Source organism: Mercenaria mercenaria, chromosome 18, assembly GCF_021730395.1.
Source record: "Mercenaria mercenaria strain notata chromosome 18, MADL_Memer_1, whole genome shotgun sequence".
In the NCBI taxonomy this organism is placed as follows: domain Eukaryota; kingdom Metazoa; phylum Mollusca; class Bivalvia; order Venerida; family Veneridae; genus Mercenaria; species Mercenaria mercenaria.
This window is the reverse complement of record NC_069378.1, coordinates 25500002-25521992: the sequence shown is the minus strand read 5'-3', so window position 1 is coordinate 25521992 and position 21991 is coordinate 25500002. Positions and strand designations below refer to the sequence as shown.

The following is a 21991-nucleotide window of genomic DNA, read 5'->3' as shown; positions in this document are numbered from 1 at the left end:
TATTACAAACAAAGAACTTGAGAAACATCAAAATTATTTTGTCGGTATCAAGCTCTTGGGGAAAATCGCTTTTTATGTAGGGGCCTATACAGTTTGATACCGGTCCCAGGGCTTTTTTTGGTGATAGAAATTTCCGGGCGGAAATGTCACAGATATTTCCAGTTCCAGTATCGATGTAATATAATTGTTTAATTCTTTTGCAGTCAACAATGTCGGGCGAATGGCAACATGGTCTTTGTGGATGTTTTGATAATTTTGGACTGTGTATAGTTTCCTGGATCATACCCTGCTACAGATTTGGCAAAAATGCGGAGGCAGTCGGTGAAGATTGTTTATTGTGCGGAATAGGATTCCTCGTTCCGGGGCTTGATCTATTTCTGGGAGCACATATTAGGTCTAAAATCAGGGAATCGAAAGGTATCCAGGGAAGTTTTGTGGGGGATTTAATCATGTATTTCTGCTGTCCTTTCTGTGCCTTGGTACAAGAAGCTCAGGAACTGGAGGGAGCCAGTCCACAAGCGGAATCAATGGCAAGAGAATGAACACAATTCGGATACGTGTAACAGTTCGGATACCAAGTTTGCTTGACTGATAAGGAGATGAATATTTAGTATAAATGATTGAATATAACTTGCTTAAACGGTAAATTCAGTGTTGTAAAATAAATCGGCCGAAAAGAACGAGCGCAAGAACAGAAGTCTGTGAAATGTGAAACATTAGGAAATGGGAGTGTATCTTTTACTTTCCAATTGTAGTTGCACATTGCAAATTTGCTGCTGGTTGTATATTTCTTTCCTTTAATTCAGGACCACTGTTTAAATTTACTCCGCTGCTTAAAAGGGTGCTATACCTCATTGTGTGCCTGTTACCTCATCCTGTGCCTAATCTAGTTTTCATTTGCTTTGCTGAGTTCCGGTGGATATTAATAATCTGTCTTTGCTAGAAGAAATAGATACAGTGTGACTTCTTATCGTATCAGATCTGTTAACGGATGTTTTCTGGACTTACTCAATCTGCCACAAGTTCATCACTGGATGTGATCGTGTCCACACAACCAACATGAGCTTACAATTGCCGATGCATTATGTTTCCGAAGATACTGCTGCAGCTGTCTTTATAGCAGCATCCTCAACATTCATTGAAATGTGTATTCATATTTCTTTTTTTTATGCTATTATTTTAGCTTTTATATCCTTTTTGAAAATAACATACAATATCATATAGAATTACTGATTTAACTATGCTATCGCTTTACTGTCAGAATCTCATTTCATTTCATATGAATATGAAGTCATTTAAATTAACTACTCCACAATAAGCGGTGTTCCATTGTCATGACTGTGAATGTGACGTCAAGGAAAAATGACGCTTGCGAAGAAAATAGGTGACCGATTTTTATTCGAAGAAAATAATTATGATAGATCAACCGCTACAGTTGTTGTCTGTGTGGAAATAATACAGACAGAGAATTGTATGAATAGTTTCTCCCAGTATCAGATGATATATTACCAGCCGCTAGAACAGAGTGTAAACAATTTACTGGTTTGTTATATTGCTGAGTGGAGATTTCTCTGTAGAACTCGCATTGTATAAATAGCATTTTATCAGCGTTGCTATGGTTACTGAGTTCCAGCAGTTCCGCAGTAATATCAGCATGGCCGTGAACTTTTTACAACTCGAAATAATATTAGCAGAGCAGAACAGGGGTAGCAGTTCAGAACGATACTCCGAAATAGGACAATAGTAATGATGATAAGCTATGAGTTATGAAGTTGATGTTGTTTTAGGACCTACATGTTGCATATATCTGTTTTATATCATTGACATAGTTAGGCGGAGTTTGAATATTGAAAAAAGTGTTGTATAGCAATAGCAGACTTGCTCATAGACTATGATATGTATTTTTTTTTTTTACATTTTTATAATTCAGAACGAACTGAGCCAGTCTATATCCTCTGTCCAATATCTTAAAAAAATATGATGGTTCTAAGAAAATCTCTAGAATAGACTAGCCTTTGACTCTACGAAACTGAATTAAACAAAAAATGAAAAAAAAAATGTAGAGATATCTTTAATATCAATCTAGTGGCTAGTCTGTAGTAATAGCGGAGAGAAATGTACTTTACAGGGAAAAGCGAATGTGTATTTTGATGTAAATGAAATCTCGTAACATTTCCCATAGCGCGTATCAGATGCAGGGCAAAATCTATACATTGGTTTCATACGGCCTATGTATGAATAATACATATCGATCTAGTTGACATATGAATCACCAGAAATGTAGAAATGTGTTCTCTGCACAGCCTTCCGCAGCGTACAGTCAAACCTGTTTTTATGGATGAAAGATACATCTTTTTTCATTTGTTAAATTGAATAACACAGTTTTAAATATTGACGCTGAAAAATTTAATGATGTTAATATTTGCAAGTCATACACGTCGTATATGTTAATATTAATCATGGGTAAGTCGTCTTTATGGTAAGTTTGCCCGTTTATAATGCTGTTTTTTTTTCTAAGCGTGTGTATGGTTTTGGAATGTAAATATTTATCAGGTTCCATGTTTATAAGCTATACAAAGCCAAATGATGAATGTAGAAAAGAGCAAAGTTCATACCTAGTTCATCTTTAGTGTATACATCAATAATGTTTATATAAACTGCTTTAAAACTGTTCTATTTTCCCTAAGGCGGTTACTGGACTACTATTTTGTTTTCGTGTAAACACGCGGGAAAACGCACGTTCGTAATTTAAAAAAAAAAGACTTGTATTACGGTGATGATTTATGACAGTAGTGGTCAACTTTTTTACGCCGTTTTTAAGAAAATAATACATATACGGCTTTTCATTATATTACATGTGCGCATGCGCAAAATTCATAATGTAACGTAATATTACCTAGGGACATGACTGTCTTATCGTGGTCTGGTTCAAACTGCATTCCGCTGTTGTATAAATATACTGTTTAACTGCTCATCCATACTGATCTGTAACCACATGAATTGTGAGATCAAGCTTTTTAACATTTATTTTAACTTTTTTGTTTCTTACAGTATTAATGAATATATGCTTCTAAATGACTATTGTCACCGTTGTTGGGAAAAAAAGTTTAACAGTAAACATTTGTTGAAATAATGTTATAAAGTAAAACTTGTATATGACCACGAAAGTATCTTTTTTACAGTTAAAACTGTATATTATCTGTTAAAAAATCACTCTATTGAGATCTGTTTCAATTTGTGACTTATTAAAAACCTTTAAATGAATCTAATTTAGAAGGAAGTTAGCTGATAATTTTTATTTTGTACAGTTTCAAAAAAATACTAGGTTTACTTTAATTAATTTGGATAGTTCTCGAATTCTGCCATTGACAAAACCGGCAGCCCATTCTGGTCACGGGGGATATTGAAATGACGTCCAGGGGAGATAATCTATGCTATACGAAGGAAAAACATGCACACAAGAATAAAAGTGAAATGAATAATCGTGTATCTATTTTCATTAAACAATGATACTGGTTAGGGACTTTTCGTTCCCTACTTTCCTAAACTATATTGCTCTGAGTAAGAACCTCTTTAGACCTGTTTACGATGAGTTTGGTTAAGAAAATATACTGACAAAGCTAGGTACAACTCCAAATATTTATCCTGGATCATCCGTTCAAGAGTAATTGTATGTACTTTGATCATTTTGTCACAGTCGGTAGACACTGTTGGTTAAACAGTATCATCGACATCGACGTCTTCTGCTTAATATAGTAAATTTTACTTAGCTTTTTTACAACCTGCAATACATCATCTTGTATGAGAGTCGGCGTTATTTTAGTCCTAACTTTAAAATACCGTATTGCCATTAGTTATACATGTGTATTTTTGTTATATTCCCAATTATTTTTTCTCTTATATTTGAAGTATTTTATTGGCATCTATCTTTGTAATAAAATGTAAATAAAGTGCATATACAGTGTTTTATTATTGAACCAGAAAGGCGAGTTAACATGTTGACTTTCTAGATCGATCTCCTGCACTTCCGGACGGTGATAGTGAAGATCACGAACGACAACTCTGCTCGAAGAATGTTTGGCTTTGCCTGCGACTTACTTTTTACGGGTCCATATTGATCCGATAAGAATTACAGATGTGTTCCAAGAATACAATCTTCCAAAAAATCCTACGGAAATGTAGTCCTTAGTATAGACTTGTAGACTGTAGACATTTACACAAAACGTATATAGACTGCATTGTTTGCCACTTCAGGTGTAAACAATCGTTACCTTCTGACTAAGTGAAAAAAAGTATTTTCAGACCGTTATACGTCAGAAGTTGCGTCACTGAGGTGATTTTCTGGCTACACTACATGGGACGTTCAGATACATTCAGAAACAATATCCGCTACAACAGTCTGTATTATAGGATATCAATACGGAACACGTTCAACTGAAGACAAATCTTTGTCTTTTTTTTAGCTCACCTGAGCACGAAGTGCTAAAAGGTGAGCTTTAGTGATCACCCTGTGTCCGGCGTCCGTCGTCATCCGTCGTCCGTCCGTCCGTCCGTCTTCAACAATTTGACTGTTAACACTCTAGAGGTCACATTGTTGGCCCAATCTTAATGAAACTTGGTCAGAATGTTACCCTCCATAAAATCTTGGACGAGTTCGATATTGGGTCATCTAGGGTCAAATACTAGGTCACCAGGTCAAATCAAAGGAAAAGCTTGTTAACACTCTAGAGGTCACAATTTTGACCCAATCTTAATGAAACTTGGTCAGAATGTTACCCTCCATAAAGTCTTGGACGAGTTCGATATTGAGTCATCTGGGGTCAAAAACTAGGTCACCAGGTCAAATCAAAGGAAAAGCTTGTTAACACTCTAGAGGTCACATTTTTGGCCCAATCTTAATGAAACTTGGTCAGAATGTTACCCTTAATAAAATCTTGGACGAGTTCTATATTGGGTCACCTTAGGTCAAAAACTAGGTCAACAGGTCAAATCAAAGGAAAAGCTTGTTAACACTCTAGAGGTCACAATTTTGGCCCAATCTTAACGAAACTTAGTCAGAATGTTATCCTTAAAAAAAGTCTTGGACGAGTTTGATACTAGGTCATCTGGGGTCAAAAACTAGGTCACCAGGTCAAATCAAAGGAAAAGCTTGTTAACACTGTAGAGGCCGCATTTATGACTATATCTTCATGATACTTGGTCAGAATGTTAATATTGATGATCTTAAGGTCCAGTTTGAATCTGGGTCATGTAGGATTAAAAACTAGGTCACCTGGTCAAATCAAAGGAAAAGCTAGTTTACACTGTAGAGGCCACATTTATGACCATATCTTAATGAAACTTGGTCAGAATGTTTATCTTTATGCTCTTTAGGTCAAGTTTAAATCTGGTCAGCTGGGGTCAAAAACTAGGTCACTAGGTTAAATCAAAGGAAAAGCTTGTTAACATTCTAGAGGCCACATTTATGACTATATCTTCATGAAACTTAGTCAGAATATTAAACTTGAAGATCTTTAGGTTAAGTTCGAATCTGGGTCTTGTTGGTTCAAGAATTAGGTCATGGGGGCAAATCAAAGGAAAAGCTTGTTAACACTCTAGAGGCCACGTTTATGACTGTATCTTCATGAAACTTAGTCAGAATGTTAAACTTGATGATCTTTAGGTCAAGTTCGAATCTGGGTCATGTTGGGTCAAAAACTAGGTCACGGGGTCAAATCAAAAGAAAAGCTAGTTTACACTGTAGAGGCCACATTTATGAACATATCTTGATGAAACTTGGTCAGAATGTTAATCTTGATGATCTTTAGGTCAATAGGTCAGGTGAGCGATACAGGGCCTTCATGGCCCTCTTGTTTCAAATAACGTATACGAGCGACGTTAAAGACGTTAAGCAAAGTACGGACCGAAAAATGAGACTCTTCTGAACAGTAAGTTTCCAAGACGACATGTCCGGCGTAAAATTACAGACAGTTTAATCTTATATTTGATATTACTAGTTGCAGGTAGAGTTTAAGCCGTTACGAGAATGTGCCGAGTTCTGCATGAGCAATTGACCTTCCACGCTGCCCCTAGGGTTTGGGAAGACCCTGTCTTACACAGGCAGTCATATAAGATCCTTATCATTACACTACTAGTGAAATCATCGGAAACCCCAGTCTGGTACGCAAAAATAATATATGAGCCACGCCATGGGAAAACCAACATAGTGGCTTTGCGACCAGCATGGATCCAGACCAGCCTGCGCATCCGCGCAGTCTGGTCAGGATCCATGTTGTTCGCTTTTATAGCCTACTGCAATTAGAGAAACCTTTAGTGAACAGCATGGATCCTGACCAGACTGCACGGATGCGCAGGCTGGTCTGGATCCATGCTGGTCACAAAGCCACTATGTTGGTTTTCTCATGGCACGGCTCATATGTCTTTGCAAGTAGATTTAAAGCTTATCTTTTTACATGTTTATTAACTGGATTTTTTTTTCATCAGATGAGACTTAGTTGGAAACTGGTATTGAGCATATATTTCTCAGTATTATATTAATGCGAAAAGGAACCAAGACTGGAATTTTCTGATCGCAACACCGTATTTACTTTGCCAGGTTAGAGATAGTACCGGGTAATGTAAACACTATTGGACGAAAAGTCAGTCTGGTATAAACAGAAGACTGATTTAGCTCATGTCGTGTTTTAAGTCGACGCGCGACACAACGCACAACGTGTGATATTAAATTCGTGATGTCGTGTGGTATTGTCGAAGAGGTGGCTGTGTCAGTCGCGCCTCGTGTTGTGTGTCGAACATCTACTTTTCTACGACGTACGACATTTGATATAACGTGGGCAATACTACACGTGACACGATGCACGACGATGCGACACGATACTCGACAAACGAAACGACGGGAGAAAAGAATGTTTTTTTATCATTAGACATTAAGCATAAAGAATATGGCATATAACGTACTGTTGGGGTCGAAAATGCCAAATAAGCTTAAAGACAATTCAGTTAGTAAAACCATGGGTTGGATATATTCTATTCAGTATGACCCTGGTTGAGAATTAGCTTTAAGATATTTCATATTTATTACGACCCAGGGTCAGACACATTCCGTCAAGTATAATCGAATAAGTACAACTATGAATTAAGATAAATCCATTTACCCTGGGTCGGATATATTCCAATTAGTATGGCCCTGGGTCGGACATATTTCAATGTCTGACCCTGGCTCGTATTTTACTGAAAGCCATCATACTAAATAGAATATGTCCTACCCTGGGACGTACTAAATGAAATAGATTATAGCAAAAGTCCAACCATGGTCATACTCAATAGAATATATCGAATTTGTCTTAAAGCTAAATTGGCATTTTCGATATTAAAGGTATGTTATATATGGAATGTAGTATTAAGTAGTTTGCACACACACCACTGCACTCTGCTTCAAATCTTCAGATCACAACACTTAGTACACATTGACAGAACCTCTCCGCTCCTTTTCTAGACTTACAAAGTATTTTGAGATCAATTTAATAATTTGTAATAATATTTATTTCTGTCTTCAAACGGACAGTGATATTTTCTCAGAAAACCATTTTCTCTCTTGGCTCAGAGGTAAGAGATATTGTAAATTTTTTTCAGAAAGTGCTATGAGAGAATTGATTTTATGGCCGAGTGCTTTACATTTAATGACTCTTAACTATTGATGCCAGTCTACTCCTTTTCCAAAAAGGGGGCATTTCTTTTAAACTTTTGAAAAGTCACAAAAACATCTGACACATATTAGCTCTTCTTAAACAAGCGATTTTTATTTCAAGCACGCATGAAAACATAACACCATTATTCTGTGAAAAGCTAGGAAAAGAAAATATGCGTAACGCGTTGCAAGTAGTCTGTGATGAGTTACCTCCCTTCCATAGTACGGGATTATCCCTGTCAAAAATCGTCTTCATGTCGAGCCTAGCTACCAAGTATGATAATTATAGGCATAAAAACTGATATTGTGTAAATTTCATAATCAATCCATATGTTCTGATACAAAAGACGCCCGTTATCACAATGTAGTAGGGTATAACATGTACACATTACCAGTTTTAATATTTTCTTTCAGGCATGGTGGCAACGTACGACCATTTATGTCACCAAGATAAAGACTTTTTTTGGCAAAATTTTGTTTCCTCCGACGGACGTTATATGTTTTAGTATTCTTTTATCGCGGCCTCTTAGTTTCAAGCTTATTTTCGACTCAACTTCCTCGTTGATAAACTGTAAAACACACGCATTAATATTCAATCTTTTCCGCGTTACCGGTGACATTTAGGAAATAATGTATAAAAAACCCGTGTTTTAACTTTATTAATGCATACGTTCGCGGAAAATTTTCACGAGGGCGTAGCCTTAGAGAATTATTCTGGGCACGTATAACCGATTTTGAGTGTATTAATTTCAAATTAGTAAAACACGATTTTGTTATACATTATTTCGATTTTAATATGCTCTTAAAAATAAAACAGTAAATAAAATTTTAGTAGCGCTCTTTCTTGGTCGCACATCAATTTTATTGAACATGTCAAAATCTTTTTAAAATAAGTTAAGACAATAGACAATAAGAGCACAACAGCTAGATGTTACAAATCTCATGTGCAGACTTTTAACATGTTACAATATTGTAGCTATCGCAATCAGTTACAAAAATTGAAAAAGGGTGACAACTGTTTATTTATTTTTACCTCCCTTGTCAAAGGTCTCTTTACTGTGAAGATGTTCGATAGGAATCAAAACCTCTTTAGGGGCCTCAACATATACAGCTTTTGGTGCTGGGGCCTCAAAGTCCAGAACACCATCAGAGGATAGATGGGACTTCAACTGATTTGGGTCTACGTTATCCGGAAGTATGTATGCTCTGGTCAACTCCTGATATCTCTTGCATCCGCCATTCCTCAGCGTGTCTGGCATGAGCATACAGTAACTTTGCTGTCCAATCTCCTTTGGTTGGAAGTGACTGCAATCAAAACGGAGTGAAAGCTTTCTGTTACCAGAATAATCTGAAAAAAAAATCGAACAGAAATTACTAAAAGTAGCATCCTGATTCAACCCGAAATGTTAGTTTATAGGTTAGAGACCATCAATTGTTTTCCCATATACTTCAATTATAACATTATGGCGTGTACGGCCTTTCATAAATCGAAACAAGTATATTGTATAATCTAATGTTTTTCAAAAACTATTTAAATTCCATCAAAATATAATATGAAAGACATATTAATAGTGATACTTTATTTAAGTAATTTTCGTTTGAATAAGGTGACCCCCTGTTTACATCGTTGGCATGTCGGGAGAAATTCGTTTCAATACACATAAAATGTATAATGAAATAAAAAGAAATAACCACTTCTTGGGTTCGTTTACATGACTGACCAATCAGAACGGACAAACATTACTACCTTATTCCCTGTGTAAAACAATTACACACTTGCCTCATTCCCTGTAAGTTCCTTGTACTTTTTGAATTGGTGGTCTCCGGCCTTCAAGGCATAAGTAATAATACGATTCTCACACCGTTATTTTTGCTGTAATGAAGTACAGCAAAAATCCTATTATTCGACATCGTAGATTCTCTTCAAGGATGATTACAACTAGATATTGCCTAAATTCTCAAATTTAAATATTTCATGGTCACACTGAAAACAGAGATTTTTTAATCTAAGAGGATACTAGTAGAATGATAATTAAATGTAGAAAGTTACTGGTTTAGATGCTATTTTAGTTTTGATACTAAGATCCAGCGAAATAAGTAGAATAAACTTCATAACAGCCTTAAAATTACTACAAAATAAAAGAGGTAGTCATGGAGTTCTTTAGCAGACGGTCAACGGCGACTATAGAAATGAAATGGTACGTAGCTGTCAGACTGACACCATTTTAGAATTTTGTAAAGAGACACGCCTACCATCATGCTAGGTTGAGGCTGTTCTAACATACTTTGATATAAGAGAGAAGTCTGGTCATGCAACTGGAGGATCACAGAAACAGCATTGACGCACACTGGGTACAAGATCACAAGGGACTAGAAGGAAAGGACCTAGCAGACAGCCCTAGCAAAGAAAGCTAAAGAAGTTCCCAGATAGCAGACATGCGTTGGCCCAACGTTGGGCCAACTGCAGTCTCTTCGTTGGCCCAACGAAGATTTCCAACGTTGGCCCAACGCCATTTTGCTAATTGGCGCAACGTTGGCCCAACGGTTGGTACACCGTTGGCCCAACGACTGGTATCCTACACTTATCGTTGGCCCTCCATTTGGCCAACTACTGGTATCCAACACTTATCGTTGGCCCTCCATTGGGCCAACAACATTTTTTCAACATTTTTTCATCTATCATGGTTGGTCCTACGTTGGGCCAATTCTATTTCTTTGTTGGCCAAAAGAATGATGCCAACGCTATCCCAACGATTACGAATTTGAAACAATAGACTAAAACTAAAATTATTTAGTACACATTTTATTTTCAAATAATTGTGATTTTATTTAACATTTAACAAGAAGAAATCTAACATTTATTTAAGGTTTGTTTGCAAGTTTCCTGAAGAAATATAACCGAATATTTCATCACTACAACATGTCAAATATTTATTCCAGCCATTTATAAATCTATTTTTCTCTTTTCAGTCACTGATTAAATCCTATTAAAATGAATTACTGTCTGTATTTTATATCATTATATATTATATGTCCAAGTTCTGTCTGATTGTTTTCTTTTCTCACTGAAGTTGCAGATTTCTATCTTTTCTTTTTTCCTGTGTCCCACAGTGCTATATAGGCGCTCAATTATTTCTCTCTTGAACAGCATCCTGTGAAAAATAAAAATCATAATGTTGAATAAATAATCTACGTCATATTGATATGAATAACTATACAGATGCACATAAACCTCTGGACATAAACTGTACGAAATTTTTTTTTTTGTCTGTATTTAACCGAGAAAAATATGTTAAAATTAACGAGAATATGAGTTATTTTATTTACAGAATTAAATACTCAACACTAGTGGCATGTTCTAATCTCTGGCCTGGCCTGGCCTGGCCTGGCCTGGCCCGATGAGCCCAATTTTCGACCAAGCCGGGCCAGGCCAGGCCAGGCCAGGCCATAGATTTCAATTTCGTAAAAGGTGAAGGTGATTTTTATAGCAACTTTAAAATCTGACTTTTGGAATAAGTTTGGATATTTCAGACATTATATAAATACATTTTGAACTCTCACTCTGTAAAATTATACACCTGGGAATAAGCCTGTAGCTAACATAACTATTATGTCTAATTTAAAGGCGATGCCTGATTAATTGTTATGACTATTATCAGGGGATCTTCACCTCAATTGACTCTTGACTGGTGGCTTGGATTTCCCCAAATTGAATAAGCTAACTAACTTTATTATTTTGTCTATTGAGGATTATTTAGTATTGTCTGAAATTATTGAACTAGCACTCAAGAATATTCCATATGTTTCCGTAAAAAAATCGGTGCCCAAACATAAATAAAAATATAAATATTGAAAACCATATAAAATATAAACAAGTTACATTTCTTTACTGCCAGGTGGTACATGCAGATAAAGTTGTGCTGACAAAACGTTCAGCTACCAATCTCGGGACTGTAAGTTCGAAACCGTGACCTGTTTGACCGTTTTCATTATCATTTTTTTTTTAAATTTCCTCTGTAAACTTAGAATGCAGGAAAATTGTCACTTATCGTGATTTATTGTTCATTTATTGAATGAAATACACAAGTATTTGACATTCTTCTACATACAAGTTATTACCATAAAATGTTGTAAGAACAAAACCAGTATCAATAAAATGACATTATATTGATTTAATGTAAACAATCTGAATTGAAATCGAACCCATGGTAACATGTGTGAAAGTCGCAGAACTTATCACTACGCCACTGTGTCATTGGTAAACTTTAATTGCATGTTATTTTGGTCAATTTAGAAATTTTCAGGTTACAAATATGGTGTAAAATAAAGAGTGGCACCTGTCAATACTAACGGACAACAACTTTCAATTTCTAAAATAATGCTATCTCTGTTCTAGAATCTGGGATAGTATGGTGCGGGGAAGCAATATATAAATTTTGTAGTTTAGGTTATACATATACTGAATATTTTTGTAAGATTGTTTTTATATTGATATAAGTATGTGGAAAAAAATCCTACAAAGTTTTGTGAAACAGGCTCAAGAGCATCTTTTAGCATTAAATATATCACTTAGAAATTACATAAACACAATGCACCATTATTTTTTTGTGCAAGACAAATATCAATAATCTAAAATGCCAACACCCTGACAATGAGTTAGAGGTCCCACAATGAATATTATTTTTATTACTCTTCCATAAATTGAACATCAGATTAACTAAACAAACACATTAAAAGTTCAACTGAACAGTTAGAAGGTCAGCTAAGGATAGTAGGGACACAACCTGTAATTACAATTCCCAAAGAGATGCATGCAAATATTCAGTTATATTGCAGCAGGTAAGCTTATCAATGAAATTAGCCATTAGTTTTAAAACTAAGTGTTAAAGTTGACTTTAAATAATTTGATCACAGAAAAAAATGGGTAGTTATCATTTAGTTACACCATTTTCTTCAGTGCAAATCTGTATTTCAAATAAGATGAATGATGGCTAATTAATGATTCTCCAGGGGACTGGTTTCTCATTTTGTTTGACATGCAGCAAGTAAACAATGCAGGTTAATACTATAATGTTATTAATCAAGCAATTTCATATTGGCCGTGTTATTTGTCCAAGGGTTGTCGTATTGGCACGAGGCCGTAGGCCGAGGGCCAATAGGACTGCCCGAGGACAAATAACTAGGCCAATATGAAATTGCTTGATTAATGATAATATTATTATTCAACTTTCGACTGTTGGCGGTAACATCATAGGAACTCTGTGAGTTACCTTACGGCAGCTATGCGTATTCAGGTGAAAAATATAGACAAGTTGTTTTGACTTAGTTTAGAAATCATAATCATTTTAGCCAGTAAAAAAGAATGAGTTGTATGTAGGTACTTGAGAATAATTTTGAGAGATATTTTGATGTGACACAATCAAGAGTAACTAGAACTTACCTTATTCTTTGGAGTTCTATTTATTTTCTTTAGTGAGTTATCTTATCATTTGAACTGTGATAAAAACTTCTTTACAAGTCATTTCCTTTTAGGCTGCAGGCAACGAGACACAAAATTGTACACATACGTGTTGATCAAGATAATACAACCAACCAAGCACATATTATACATCTCCATGCCTCGTTTAATTCTTATCCGAAATTGTTTGCAGTTTACAACTGACACTCTTGTTCGCCAAATTTATTCATCCACTTTCCAGCATTTGAATCGCTATTTATCATTGCACAAATAGTCCACACTATCAAAATGTCTGTTAAAGACAAGTCTTATCCTTTTAATTTAATCTGAGTTTCCGTGTTTTCTCATTATTTTTCTTGACAACTGCCAGAATTTCTGACAGGAAACACTTGCTTTTACACAATACCGAATAAGCGAAAGTATCGTTGTAATCTATGAAGACGTACATACTAGGATATTTACATGAACATGTCAGATGATTTTTTGTCAAAAATGTGAAAAAAATGTAATCTATAACTCTGATGTAAAACAAAATGGCGTCATTTAAAAATCTAACGGAAGTGTCTTCTCCGTATTGGCCCTCTCTTTTGAACCAATCAAAATGCTTGAATTCCGTATTGGCCCTGTTTTTCTCGTATTGGCGCTGTTTTTCTCATATTGGCTCAGTTATGTTTTGTATTAGCTCTGTCTGTTTCATATGATGTTCGCAATTGGTCTAATACAGTGTGTAATATTGTAAAGTTGAATAATAATGCCTGCTATTGTAATTGTATATTTAGATTTCATGCCATTCATTTCTCTATGTACAATAAAATCTGGCCTGGCCTGGCCTGGCCCGGCCCAGTCGAAAATTGGGCTCATCGGGCCAGGCCAGGCCAGGCCGGGCCAGGCCAGGCTAGGCCGGGCCAGGCCAGGCCAGAGATTAGAACATGCCGTTACAAATATGGTGTAAAATAAAGAGTGGCACCTGTCAATACTAACGGACAACAACTTTCAATTTCTTAAATAATGCTATCTCTGTTCTAGAATCTGGGATAGTATGGTGCGGGGAAGCAATATATAAATTTTGTAGTTTAGGTTATACATATACTGAATATTTTTGTAAGATTGTTTTTATATTGATATAAGTATGTGGAAAAAAAATCCTACAAAGTTTTGTGAAACAGGCTCAAGAGCATCTTTTAGCATTAAATATATCACTTAGAAATTACATAAACACAATGCACCATTATTTTTTAGTGCAAGACAAATATCAATAATCTAAAATGCCAACACCCTGACAATGAGTTAGAGGTCCCACAATGAATATTATTTTTATTACTCTTCCATAAATTGAACATCAGATTAACTAAACAAACACATTAAAAGTTCAACTGAACAGTTAGAAGGTCAGCTAAGGATAGTAGGGACACAACCTGTAATTACAATTCCCAAAGAGATGCATGCAAATATTCAGTTATATTGCAGCAGGTAAGCTTATCAATGAAATTAGCCATTAGTTTTAAAACTAAGTGTTAAAGTTGACTTTAAATAATTTGATCACAGAAAAAAATGGGTAGTTATCATTTAGTTACACCATTTTCTTCAGTGCAAATCTGTATTTCAAATAAGATGAATGATGGCTAATTAATGATTCTCCAGGGGACTGGTTTCTCATTTTGTTTGACATGCAGCAAGTAAACAATGCAGGTTAATACTGCCTGCTATTGTAATTGTATATTTAGATTTCATGCCATTCATTTCTCTATGTACAATAAAATCTGGCCTGGCCTGGCCTGGCCCGGCCCAGTCGAAAATTGGGCTCATCGGGCCAGGCCAGGCCAGGCCAGGCCGGGCCAGGCCAGGCCAGAGATTAGAACATGCCAACACTAGTGCCATCCGCAAGATTTAGATAAAAGTATTCACCATTATGTTCAAGTCACATAGATATTACATGCATACAGGCTATAAAAAGAAATTCTCTATAAGAATTAACAACTTTATCAAAAAATATTCAAAAACTTCTACTTACAGTTTATAGCTAGTAGACCGGGCTTTTGTTAACATGTATAATAGTTTCCTTTACTTCACATGCCTATGCAGCTAGAAATCTCGCCTGGAGTGTAAAATTAACCACATTAATTGTCTGGGATTTCTTACATAACTCGGGTTAACGAGAGTTCAAGTTCTGGACTATTCAAACAGATTTATTGTAAACATTTTATGATGGTATAAAATTAGATATTTGTTATAGCAGTTCTTCTTTCTTCAATATTTTTTTTCACAAATTAGATGCTTCAGGTAGTAGATTTGAAATGGTTCAAAATATCATTACGGCTGCAGATAAGAATTAAGTTTAATTAAATTAGCCCAAACTATCAGATTACGAATTGATGCAAAAACGTATTTAATTATTAATTAAATACTGCATGTTACACCTACACAACGTCTTTACCTGTAGCGGCTTGTGATAAAACAGTGACCTGTAAAATATATAATTATTATATTATTACTTTTAATGGGCCAACGTTGGGCCAACGATGTTTTCTCTGTGTAAGTCTTTCCCTGAAAATCAGTATTGGGCCAATGCAGAGATATCTGTGACTGAAATTTAAAGTTGGTTAAACGCTGGCCCAACCGCTGTATTTACATTACTTATTAATCATTGTTGGGCCAACAGTGGCCCAACAACGATTATCCTTTGACGGTTTTCCGTCGTCGGCCCGATGACCTCATGTTTACAGGGTTCAGCTTTATTTCAATATTCTAAATGGCATAAAATACAACAATTAAATCAACATAAGTTCATAAGCAGATATAAACAGAAATTAATGATAAGTAAAGAGACTGAAAGTATAAGAACAATCAGATTTTTAATAATCAGAATGGTTAAAATGTTCAGAAATATATAGGTGTTCAAATATATATGAAAATGTCAAGTGGAATTGTTCTTCATAAATTTTTTTCACTTTTTTAGACAACGCTTTGGCCAGGGCCTTTATCAAGTCGCATGCTCAATATTTAGATGAATGTATTCAAAAAAAACTTCTAGCAAACAAATATATCAAGTAAATTACGTTACGGCCCTGTTTGTCCTCCGCCGCTGAACAACGCTCGAAGCGACTGTACGACACACATATTTAAACAAATGGGCAGTTGTTGATTTAACCACTGTCCCTCATTTCGTTAAAATTGGACTGCGGTGTAAATCTAAGCTATACACGTCATCTTTCCTTACAAAAAGCCATAAAGTACTTGCTAGATTAGTGATAATTAAGTACTTGAATTTCATTTCAGATGGTCGTCACAAACCAATCAGAACTTTTATCAAAATGCAACTTTAACCGTAATCTAGGACGTACCTATTTACATTCTTGGTTCGACTCTGATTTTTACTCAGCATTTCCGGTCGATCACAGTTCAGATCTAAAATCGTGCACTCAGCATTTGCGGTCGATCACAGTTCAGATCTTAAATCGTGCACTCGGAGTGCATTTATCGATACGTTATAGGTATTTTGTTACTTATCTGACACTTCACTTATCAACAATAGCAAAGATGCAATAACTTGTTGTAAGTACATGTACATATAGATCTTCAGGTTGGTATTGGGAGATCGGTAGAGTACTTGAGATAATCTGAAGAGATGTCGACATAATAGTGGATGCGTATGGTTGATAAGTCTAACAGGTGTTTATATGAGCCGCGCCATGAGAAAACCAACATATAAAGTGCATTTGCGACCAGCATGGATCCAGACCAGTCTGTGCATTCATGCTCTTCGCTAACGGTTTTTCTGATTGCAATGGGCTTTGAAAGCAAACAGCATGGTTCCTGACCAGACTTCGCTGGACCCATGCTGGTCGCAAACGCACTATGTTGGTTTTCTCATGGTGCGGCTCATATATTGCTACAAAACTACGCCTGATTTTATAAATCATAATTAGTCTGAACTCTAACCTGCGGTGTTCTGGAGACTTGTTGCTTTTCTATATACGTAACCGCCAACATTAAATCGCTCCTATTGGATGTACGCACGTATTGAGTGTACGATATACTGACTAAACATTTGGGTTGGGTTTTAATAGTGAACATTCAATGCATGCGTATACTCAATGCGGGAGATTAAATGCCGAACTGTCTGTAGTACTCGAAAGAGGGGAATATTCAAGCTTCACTAAACGTATGGCACGCCTTAGAACAATTCTAATTTTGTTAGTATTTGTCTTGGTGTAAGAGCTCCAGATGATTACACGACTTGGCATTTTGAAGGCCCCGTCTGCTTCTCTCTGACCTGTATCTTGTCAATGTCTTGCTGCAGGATTCGTGATTCTTAGAGTGAGTTAATAGGTAGATTGCCAGCGTCATCGGCATAGAGCAGAACTTGAGATTTAGAGTAAGAGAAAAGAAGCCAATAGATGAGAAAGCAGATGGACCTAAAAAATTGGGCCTCCAGGGGGGCCGGAAATGACAGGTACTTCTATAGAATTATTCTTTAATTTTCTGTCCGTTCACTTATTTAAAGGTACGATATCAAATGTTAGAGAAAAGCGTGTTTGTAAAGATCGATGTCTGTGAGAGGACAAATAGGTAAAAACCAAATTTTACTCGCCAATTTTGAAATAATATATGTTGATTACGATAATCATAACATTCTGTTCTTGAAGTTTAAAACCATGTCATAAATAGATTTAAGAATACTAACATCATAGATAGGTTTTTCCCCTTTCTTTCATTTTTAGTAATGTATCTGGTTTAGGTTTTGAAGACAATGTATATAATATGATAAGATGCATGGAGATAAAAATTTACGTATTACGCACATTAGATATTTTAATGAACGTTCAATATTTACAAAACGATTATAATTCAGTGCGTAAAATTTTTTTTTCTTAGTTTGAACAAAGAAGTATAAAAAATTATACAATTATCGACTTTTTCATAGGTTGATAAATCCTGATATCAACCTATGAAAAAGTCAATAATTGTTTTATTACATGAATAAATGTATAGTCAGTCTTGTTATTACAATTGTATCTTTAATAAAGAAATAAGGAAATAAGGCTCGGTGAATATAACTCTTTTCGGGTTAATAAATCCTGATATCAACCTATGAAAAAGTCAATAATTGTTTTATTACATGAATAAATGTATAGTCAGTCTTGTTATTACAATTGTATCTTTAATAAAGAAATAAGGAAATAAATATAAATTTAGACCAAATCAGGTTGATATTGGTTTTCCAAGCACCTAATTCGATCTATTTTTATTTTCGTATTATTTATAACCCAAGATAAGTTGATATGATATGTACTCATTACTTTTCGAACCGTTTTTAGCCAATCAGAGAAACAATAGAATACAGTCATGTAATAATTATTTTTATAGCTCTTTGGTTTGAACCACACGGTAAAGTGCTAATTTTACTGTTTTCAGTACAATTATGCTTATCCAAAAAAAATAACTATGTACAGTAACGCAGTGGGGTTTTTATTTTAGTTTTCAGTAAGTCGTGCATTCACACAGTTAATAAATAAAAGCACAAAAATTACGGTCAAAATTGTCGACAGACACACAGTTTAGCAATTCTAACACTTGCGCGTAATTAAATATCAATCCCGGATCCAGGGTTCCGGATTCCGGGTTTTAGGGCTCACCCAAAACAAGATCAACAACAACAACAATTGCCATAATAAAAAGGTAGAAATTTGAGAATATTACACGATTTTTGAAAGCAACAGTACGTTGGAACATATTGAAACTGTTCAAAAATTGTTTTGTTTATCAAAATCCAGAATACTTATAAGTTGAATGCACTGTATGTTGATTTTTTTTGTTAAATTGCTTGTAAATTCGGACAAAATATTCGGATATAATGTTCTTACAACTGCTTTAGGGTAACTTGGAATAGTGGAATTTATGGTATAGAGGATAGGTAGACATTTTTTTCATTTAGACTTATAAATTTTCATCTCATTCATTTATCAGCTTGCAGACTGAAATTCTGACATATATCTTAACTGTTTGGTTGTTGTGATATCAGCATTGCCCGTTTGCACTACATCGCGAGGCAGGACGGCATGTGTATGATCTACGCAATTACCTCTACACACTAAACCAATGCGAATGTAAACAATGACAAGGAGAGGAAAACTTGATTTTTAAAATTTTATTGAAAGCTGCATGTTTTGAAAAAAATAGACATTGATTTTCCTTCTGATATGTAGGGAAAAACTACTAAATTTATTTTCTTTGAATCAGAATGCAGGGTACTAGTTTCGAAGCAGTTTCCGTCGGCTAGTAGTATCCGTCAACGCGTTATTTTAAATTTCGTAACGTTCTTCACAATGAAGTCGAGATTGTTTCCATAACGCTACCCTGCAATCCAGAGCTCTGTGGAATTTCAGCAACAAAGGGTAAAAACTTTCCAAGAAAACTCGAATTGTTCATTCCATAATTGTTTTGTTTACATTCCGCACATGGGGGATTTCACGTGCAACTGATGCGCATGCGCAAAGAATAACTCCGTAGTCCCCAATTAAGTTGAAAGTTACTCCTTTTGGCACTCGAAACCAGATGATTTACCAACAAAAGCTGTCTCCATAGGATGACACATGCCCCCGATGGCACTTTGAATAAATAGTTATGGCCGATGTTAGAGTTTAGGACCTTTGACCTACGGACCTGGGTCTTGCGCGCGACACGTCGTCTTACTGTGGTACACATTCATGCCCAATAATTTTAAAATCCATGCATGAATGACAAAGATATGGACCGGACACGCCCATCAATGCACTATCATGAAAAATGACCTTTAACGTCTAAGTGTGACCTTGACCTTTGAGCTACGGACCTGGGTCTTGTGCTTGACACGTCGTCTTACTGTGGTACACATTCATGCCAAGTTATTTGAAAATCCATCCATGGATGACAAAGATATGGACCGGACACGAATGCACTATCATGAAAAATGACCTTTAACGTCTAAGTGTGACCTTGACCTTTGAGCTACGGATCTGGGTCTTGCGCGCGACAAGTCGTCTTACTGTGGTACACATTCATGCCAAGTTATTTGAAAATCCATCCATCGATGACAAAGATATGGACCGGACACGAAAATTGCGGACAGACAGACTGACAGACGGTTCAAAAACTACATGCCTCTCTTCGGGGGCATAAAAATACATAATAAAGATAAAAATGAGTCATTTTTGTGCATCGGCAATAATTTTTTTTTTCACAATTACCCCTGCCAGATTTTCTCATCCAAGTGGGGTAACTGGTCACATACTATGTGCTATACAAAGTGACGGTTGTATCCCTTACGTAGTATATGTGTATATAACATATATAAATTGTCGCCATGATGTCAACTGGCCGATTACCTCAATCGGTAGAACATCGGCTTCACAAGCATGAGATCGCGAGTTCAAGTCTCAAGTGTTGCTTTTTGTTTTTTTACCTTCTATTTTCAGCAAGCCTAATTTAACACCTGAACCTTCAAACTTCTTAAAATTGTATTAATTAATTTCACCAGAAAGATTTAAAAAAACACGGATGGTGCTTTTCTAGTCGTATTCACTGTAAAAATGTACATAAATATTAAAACAAAAATTGATGACAGAAACTGCTTCTGTAGTCAACCGATTCAGCTCTATTTATTCACCCCTTTTGGAGCCCCTCTGTGTGTTATCACGTGCACTAGACACTATTGATATTTATGTTTTCGTAAAGCAGAAGAGCTAAGGTGTTCTCTTTGGGAGCATTTTACGGAACTGAAACATTCAAGAAAAAAGATATTTTAAAAAAAACCTTCATTTTATGACGGAATCTTCTTCGAAACCAGTAAGTTTGTTAGCTATCCTCTATACCCTAAGGAACTGTAATTGGTTACCCCTGTGGGTACAGATCTGTGCCACTGGACAAACATGTAACAGATTGTCTAGAACTACGTACCTCCTACAAGATACAAATGATATTTAACAAACTGTTCCTTACTTGTTCCAATTATTTTATTATAATAAGAATTAAGAATTAGATTCTAGAGGTACAGATCAGTACCCTTAGACACTCCCTTTTCTTTATATGAATGATAAGTTCATAAAGTTGTAGATACCACATATACAGTCCAGTCCACCTTTAATAAAATCTACATGAAGATCCTTTGGAAGCATAGAATGCAAAAAAGCAAAATAATTGCAGATTGACTGAGTCTGTTGATGAAAGGTAATGGAATGTGCAACACCTCTCATGCCCTCTAGCACTGGCTTAAGCGGAACTCTATTACAGCGATATTGAATGAACTCCATGATTCCAAAGGACCTTGAAATATAACAACACTGAAACCTTTAAAAGATGGACCCTTCAATGATTTTAAAACACTCAAAAAGACACAGGTCTGCTTATTAGATTAAAGTTGTTGTTAGTATGGAATGCGTATGTTTTATATTCCAGTAACTGTTATCCAACCTTTACATACCTGTAGAAGACTTTTATTGTAAGGCATTACTTAGTCATAGCTTCTACTCTGTCTTAACAGCTGATGTACATGTATTGGCATGCTGCAGTTTTAGGCAATATGCAAGTATACAACACAAGATGAAGCCTTAAATATATTGCTTATCTTTGAATGGAAGAGAATAAAGCTCTGACTGAGGCCCAGTAGGGTAGCCAAATGTGGAGCTCTGTGTATAGATCTGGGCAATACATGTACTATAAATTCATTTAATTTAGTGGGCATAAAATTTCTTGCTTTTGTCCAAAATGGCAATTTTGTGGGGCTTATATTTGTGTATACATGTATGTGGGTGTCAAATTTAAAAGGTAAAACATATACATGATGTAGGAATTTTCTTTATTCATTGGGA

General features: G+C 35.6%; 2 protein-coding genes across 2 annotated transcripts; one reads left to right on the top strand and one right to left on the bottom strand.

Moving 5' to 3' along the window:
* The first annotated feature begins 209 nt into the window (after positions 1-209).
* LOC128550527 (uncharacterized) lies at positions 210-542 on the top strand. The gene has a single exon (XM_053529737.1). It carries the CDS (start codon positions 210-212, stop codon positions 540-542), a length of 333 nt encoding a protein of 110 aa, XP_053385712.1.
* Positions 543-8706: 8164 nt separating this feature from the next.
* Positions 8707-21630, bottom strand: LOC128550526 (heat shock protein Hsp-12.2-like). The gene is made up of 4 exons (XM_053529736.1): positions 21604-21630; positions 21081-21083; positions 15580-15607; positions 8707-9035 (listed from the first exon to the last, which is right to left on the bottom strand). The coding sequence occupies exons 1-4, from the start codon at positions 21628-21630 to the stop codon at positions 8707-8709; spliced, it is 387 nt and encodes a 128-aa protein (XP_053385711.1).
* Positions 21631-21991: the final 361 nt, after the last annotated feature.